The sequence below is a fragment of the Anastrepha obliqua genome, chromosome 1 (genome assembly GCF_027943255.1).
Source record: "Anastrepha obliqua isolate idAnaObli1 chromosome 1, idAnaObli1_1.0, whole genome shotgun sequence".
Classification (NCBI taxonomy): domain Eukaryota; kingdom Metazoa; phylum Arthropoda; class Insecta; order Diptera; family Tephritidae; genus Anastrepha; species Anastrepha obliqua.
The window spans coordinates 169,584,025-169,591,355 of NC_072892.1; the positions used below are offsets into that span (position 1 = coordinate 169,584,025).

The following is a 7,331-nucleotide window of genomic DNA, read 5'->3' on the forward strand; positions in this document are numbered from 1 at the left end:
GCAACGTTCGATATCTTGCTCTCTCCTACTTAAGTGAGCGTATATATGTATGTATGTATATGCGCAAATGTACATATATAAATTCACGTATTTGTATTTGCATATGCCTTCTTATTGATTATTATTAATTTGATTCACTTGAAGAATTTAAAATAAAACCAAGTTTGTTAATAATACCTGTTGTTTTAATGTTATAATTATTAATTTTTTTATTATATATGAAGGAAAGAATGTATGGTAATATTTACCATATACCTTATAAGATATGTTGTCTATACTAATATTATAAAGAGGAAAACTTTGTTTGTTTGTAATGAATAGGCTCAAAACTACTGGACCGATTTTAAAAATTCTTTCACCATTCGAAAGCTACATCATCCACGAGTAACATGGATTATATTTTATTTTGGAAATAGGGCTCGAGATATAGGTCAAAACGTGGACCCGGGTAACCTTCGGATGCGTATGTACAATATGGGTATCAAATGGAAGCTGTTGGTGAATGCTTTAGTCCAGAGTATGTTTCATGCTGCTCCGTGACTAGGGTCTCGAGATAGAGACCAAAACGTGGACCCTAGAATGTGTTTGTACAATATGGATATCAAATTGAAGCTGTTGGTGAATGCCTTAGTACAGAGTATTTTTCATGCTGCTCCGTGACTGGGGTCTCGAGATATAGGTCAAAACGTGGACCCGGGTAACCTTTGGTTGTGTATCTACAATATGGGTATCAAATGAAAGCTGTTGATAAGTGCTTTAATACGGGGTAGTTTTCATACCTATTGATGACTAGGGTCTCGAAATATATGCCAAAACGTGGACCCACCGTGTCTTTGAACCGAATTAAACCAAACTTACACACATTGTTAAGTAGGTATTGAAGATGATTTCCGTATAGTTTGAATACCTATTGGTAGATAGGGTCTCAAGATATAGGTGAAAACGTGGACCCGGGTAACCTTCGGACGTGTATGTACAATATGGGTATCAAATGAAAGCTGTTGGTGAATGCTTTAGTACAGAGTATTTTTCATGCCGCTCCGTGACTCGGGTCTCGAGATATAGGTCAAAACGTGGACCCGGGTAACCTTTGGTTGTGTATGTACAATATGGGTATCAAATGAAAGCTGTTGATAAGTGCTTTAATACGGGGTAATTTGTTATGTTATGTAATGTAATGTAATGTTATGTTATGTTATGTTATGTTATGTTATGTTATGTTATGTTATGTTATGTTATGTTATGTTATGTTATGTTATGTTATGTTATGTTATGTTATGTTATGTTATGTTATGTTATGTTATGTTATGTTATGTTATGTTATGTTATGTTATGTTATGTTATGTTATGTTATGTTATGTTATGTTATGTTATGTTATGTTATGTTATGTTATGTTATGTTATGTTATGTTATGTTATGTTATGTTATGTTATGTTATGTTATGTTATGTTATGTTATGTTATGTTATGTTATGTTATGTTATGTTATGTTATGTTATGTTATGTTATGTTATGTTATGTTATGTTATGTTATGTTATGTTATGTTATGTTATGTTATGTTATGTTATGTTATGTTATGTTATGTTATGTTATGTTATGTTATGTTATGTTATGTTATGTTATGTTATGTTATGTTATGTTATGTTATGTTATGTTATGTTATGTTATGTTATGTTATGTTATGTTATGTTATGTTATGTTATGTTATGTTATGTTATGTTATGTTGTGTTGTGTTATGTTATGTTATGTTATGTTATGTTATGTTAAAGTACATTATGTTATGTTAATGTTAACTCGTTCTCTATATCCATACAAAATATCTATCAAACAAATAAAATTAAAATTTTCTTTTGAAAATGCAACCATTCAATCAGTATTTTCTTATGACGTTATCACGTTAAGCTATCGTCAGTAAACCGACTTTACAGACAACCTCTTTTTTTGGTTTAATAAAGTTCATTATAAATATAAAAAAATGAGTTGAAAATTGATTAGAAATACGAAAAGACTTTTTCGATTACCAATATTTAAAATATATTGTAAATGTCATCAATGGTTCTACACAAAAATAATAAAGATTGATTGCATCAATTTGAATTTTCACTGTTTTATTTCAATGTAAAAGCCGATACATTTAAATTTGCTTTTTTTGTTCACTCCTCTCGAGAGCATAGGGCCTCGACAAGACTTGTCTTGTGTTGGTTTCGTTAATTTATTTGATTTCTAACAGGGTAGGTGATTAGCCTTCCGCTATTCTAACTGATAATTCTGCAGACATTTAAATTGATCACTCTTTATTCGACATCGGTAGATACCTTCTTTAAACCTCATTCATCTCCCACCCTGAAATAGGCGGAACTAAAGGTGTTCCATGTATTTGTGCGAAACCACTGATAAAACAGTGCCCTAGTGTTGCTGAGTTTTAAATTTTTTATTTTTTTATTTTTTTTTTCAAATACCAAAATAATTGGCCAAGTATGCAAATATGAAAAACAGTGTAGGTGTTGTAAGAAACTAATCACACTCTTATCTTTACCAGGCTGCTCCAAGCCCCAACGCACAACAAAAACGTTTAAATAGCAGGAATAGCAGCAAATGAAGTGATTGTTTTGAATTATGTCGCTAATTATTTTCTAAGCATCATCACATGACTTCAGGGGCATACCGACCTGGCTTTTGATGCCGCTGATGCCTACCGAAATTGCTGCATAAGCAAAATTTATTGATTTTTCGGCCTTCGCAAAGTACACACGCAAATTTCGACATCTATGAACAACAGAGAGCTATTTTAACAAATTTTGATAAACAAAAATTCTATGAAAAAAAAAACAATAACAACATCAACCTATAGTAAATACGCAATGTTTTTCCATAATTGCCACTTTAATGCAGTTTTGGCTGTCTTCGCCGCCTGCTTTGTCGTAACGGCACGTGGCATATTCTATCGGGAATGCATTGGCGCCGAAAAGAGTCAGAAATTCGTTGGTAGTCAGGACAATTGTGCCAAGTACATCTACTGCGATGGCAATAATTCGTTCGAAGGTGAGTGTCTTGATGATAACTTTTTCAATGTGACTGAGGGTAAATGCGCTGAACGTACAGCGGTTGTGTGCAAGATTGGTGAGCAGGCGAATATGGAAGGAAGTCAAAGCAGTCAAGGCAGTCAAAGCAACCAAGGGAATCAAGGGAGTCAAAACAGTCAAGGGAGCAACCAAGGGAGTAAAGGCAGCCAAAGCACTCAGAGCAGTCAAGGGAATCAAGGGAGTGAAAACAGTCAAGGCAGTCCAGCCAGTGCGAGCCTATGGGATGGCGGACGTGTGAACGGCGTTAACATGGGCAATTTCTTTAACACCACTACCAATTCCAATAGCAACAACAACAATATTAATAATAAAAATATGAATAGCAACATCAACTGGAATGCCATTGTGGGCCCTTCGAGCATTCAGCAGCAGCAACAGGCAAAACAGCAACAAATGCAATCGGCATGGCTTGCGGGTGGCATTGTCGATAGTGCGCCGGTAATAGGCTTAGCGCAAAATGCCATTGATATGGGCAACACTGGCGCCAACACAAACGAGGCTGACCAGTCGCCGCAGTGCCCAATCAGCTACGGCTTACAAAACGTTATCTACTTGGCCAACGCCAGGTCTTGCGCAACCTACTTTACCTGCTATAATGGCATTGCCATACCGATGATATGCCCGCGCCACACCTATTTTAATGAGGCGACGTCACGTTGCGATCACCAGGACAACGTCTACTGTCCGGTGAGTTGTTGTGCCTTTTCGTGCGCCTTCACGTGACACGCAATTTTGCAAATAAATAAATTGGATTTTCTCGTTTTTGGTTTTTAGCTACATCGTCCGGTGCGTCTGATTTGCAATCGCGGCGTCTATGATTATATGCCACATCCGCGCAATTGTGGCTACTACTATTTCTGCTCCAATGGCTATTTGATGATCTTCCAATGCCCATTCCAGTATATGTGGCATTACGAGCGTCGTACCTGTGTGCATCGTTCGCAGGCGAAATGTTTTTCCGGCGCAATTGCGGAGGCGATGCTCGGTTAGAAAAATTGTTGATTAAAAATGAAGAGTTATCAGCTGCCTGGCATAGAACACTTTGATGCTTGGAGAGGCGTATAGAATATAGCCTAACTGAAGTAAGATTGTAATATCCACGCACGCACACACACACACATATGTACATACAAATTAAAAATTTACATAATGCATGTAAAAGTGAAGAATTGTTATCAGTATTGTTTTTATTCGTTGGCTTACAAGCGCGCCTTTTTCAATTGGCAGCAACTCATATCTAAATTACTTGTTCTCACAGCCGGCCTGATAATTATCGAGCAACTAAAAGTGTACGCGGTTGAATACTACTGCTTTTAGTTTAGACATTCTTATTAAAATTTCCCGGAAAATAGCAGTTTGTATTCCTAGCGCTATATTCAGTGAAATATATTCAAGCTAAAGGGTGACCATTTTATAGGTATCACATTTTAAATTGAAATAAAACAACGAAAATTCAAATTAATTGGGCAATCTTTACTATTTTGTAGAAACATTCATGACATTTACAAAATTTTTTAACCTTCATGTGCCCGGCTTACTACATTTGTAGTAAATTGTGAAAAAAAGTGAGATAAAAAAAAAATTTCCGAAACAACAATGCCCGAATTTTTTAGTAGCTTCCTGATTATCAAATCAAAGTCAATTAAGAGTATAATAACACTTGAACTATTATTTGCCTGACCTCTAGACCCTACTTGAAAAAAACATCATCTTGCGGCCGGCTTTCTACATTTGTAGTAACCATATAAAATGTATGCAAAATAGTATTTTATAGTTGACTTCAGCTTGTCGCAACACGAAGAGGACGACATTCGCAATGATGAGCAAGAAGAGGGTGCAATATTCGAAGCAGATTTCGAGGATGATTTTGATTCAGGCGAACCGCCCATTATCCAACGACATGATGCGTTGATCGCTAAAGATCATACTGCATGGCTTAAGAACTTTCCTAGCCAAGCTGTTGGCATAAGTAGCCATAATGTATTTCGGAGCACTGTTGTGGGTCCAACTCGGGCTACCTAGGGTCTAATTGAGTCAGACGTCTTTGAGTTGATATTCACTCCATCAATGCTTCAACAAATTTTAGTAGATACGAATGAAAAAGCACGAAAAGCCTATGAGACTTGGAACGAGAAAAACTGCACTGGAGATAAAAGAATCTGGGAGAAATTAACCTTAATTGAACTAAGAGCATTTATAGGTCTTGTGTTACTAGCAGGTGTAAATAAATCAAATGACGAAGATGTGGATGTGCTATGGAGCCAAGAATGCATTTGCTTTTATCGAGCAGCAATGCCTAAGTCACGCTTCAAAGAAACTGTTCGATTCATTAGATTTGACAGCGAGCGTACAAGAGCAGTTTGGCTAGAAGCCGATAAGGCCGCTCCAATATCTGAATTGTGGACACAAATGAACGCAAATCTGCGCAAATATTACCAACCATCTGGAGAAATTACTGTGGATGAACAATTACTTGCTTATCGCGGTCGAACTAGGTTTACTCAGTATATACCCTCTAAGCCTGCCAAGTATAAAGGGATAAAGGTTTGGTTTGCATGCGATGCTAAGTCGTTATATCCGCTCAAAAGTGAAATATATACTGGAAAAAACTCAAATGCTGGTCGAGCAAATAACGTAGGTGAAGGTGTTGTGCAAAGGTTAGTATGCCATTGGGAGAACACCAGAAGGACTATTATTTGCGACAATTTTTTTACATCGCTAAACTTAGGCAAGTATTTAATGTCCAAAGGTCTTGCTATTCTTGGTACTGTTCGTCAAAATAAAACGTTTGTACCATATGAAATAAAGGCTGACCGCAATCGTGCTGAAGAATCTTCCATTTTCGGGTTTCTCGATGGAAAGTTTTCTTTGGTATCTTATGTTCCAAAAAGAGGCAGATCAGTTATAATACTTGCCAGCACACCTTTGACAAATTCAATTGTAGCTGAAAAGAAAAACAAGCCGCAATACATCCTTGATTACAATGCAAACAAAGGAGGCGTCGACGCAATGGATAAAATGCTTTCTGCATATTCAACGAAACGCAAAACATTGCGTTGGCCCTTGGCCATGTTTTATAACATGCTGGACATAAGTGCACTTGCATCATTCATCATTTACTCGGAAAACATCCCATATAACCGTCGCACAGACGCGCGATGAAAGTTCTTGCAAAGCTTGTGTAAGCAGCTTCTTATGCCAGCAATTGAACAGCGCTCTCAAGTTCCCCGGGTGCTGGGATTCCATCAAACACGTAAAGCTATCGAAATGGCACTGGATCGATCCCTTTCTGCTACATCTAATGTTGATTAATCTATTTTACCTGATATTTCCAACGATAAACAACCAAAATATCCTGTACCTTGTGAATACTGTGAAATAGGAAGTCGTAACAACACACGAAAAATCTGTAGTTGGTGCAAAAAAGCAGTGTGTAATGCACATACCGAAACATATATTTTGGGAAAATGCTGTTAAACTCCTAAAAATTAAAACATTTCTTGTTTTAAAATATCACCTGAATTCAATATTTTTAAATAAAAAGGTTATTACACACGTACAAGTAAAAAAAAACACCATACAAGTCTTTTTTTTGCATGCAATTACGTAGTTACTACAAATGTAGCAAGCCGACCGGGTACGTAAGTTTTATATCCCGGGCACATGAAGGTTAAATATAATTTCTTCCAAATGTTGGCCGCAACTGAACCGCAATTCGGCCATCCGTAAACACCGATTTTGAATGACTCGCTGGAGGACTTCGGTCGGTATCTTGTGAATAAATTTAGTAGTGTTGGCATCCAATGCCTCCATTGAAGCTGGTTTATCTTCAAAGCATTTAGACTTCACATACCGCCACAAGTAAAAGTCCAAAGGTGTGATATCACACGATCTTGGCGGCCAATCCACTGGTCCGGGACGAGAGATAAATATTGCTCACCGAATATTGTGAAGATCATGCGATTTAATTTCCACCTTCAAAAAGTCATTTACCATGCCGAGATAGCGTTCACCATTCACTATTACATTGGCGCCAGCCTCGTCTTTGAAGAAATATGGGCCGATGATTCCTCCAGCCCATAGACCGCACCAATGTTCAATGGATGTAATGACTGGTCTTGAACGGCTTCGGGTTGCTCTTCAGTCTAAATATGGCAATTTTGTTTATTGATGCAGCCATTAAGCCAAAAATGCGCCTCATTGCCGAACACCATAATTTGGCCCGAGGGCGATGAACACTTTTCAC

The 7,331-nt window shown here is 37.2% G+C and overlaps 1 protein-coding gene across 1 annotated transcript; it reads left to right on the plus strand.

The window, feature by feature from the left end:
• Positions 1-2,863: 2,863 nt before the first annotated feature.
• On the plus strand, positions 2,864-4,075 carry LOC129238496 (uncharacterized). The gene is made up of 3 exons (XM_054873536.1): positions 2,864-3,146; positions 3,255-3,772; positions 3,860-4,075. Exons 1-3 carry the CDS (start codon positions 2,864-2,866, stop codon positions 4,073-4,075), a joined length of 1,017 nt encoding a protein of 338 aa, XP_054729511.1.
• The last annotated feature ends 3,256 nt before the right edge of the window (positions 4,076-7,331 follow it).

Coding starts and splice junctions, on each gene's coding strand:
- LOC129238496 (XM_054873536.1), top strand. CDS start 2,864: ATGTTTTTCCATAATTGCCACTTTAATGCAGTTTTGGCTGTCTTCGCC. Junction 3,147..3,254: donor GCAGGCGAATATGGAAGGAA/GTCAAAGCAGTC, acceptor AGAGCAGTCAAG/GGAATCAAGGGAGTGAAAAC. Junction 3,773..3,859: donor AGGACAACGTCTACTGTCCG/GTGAGTTGTTGT, acceptor TTTGGTTTTTAG/CTACATCGTCCGGTGCGTCT.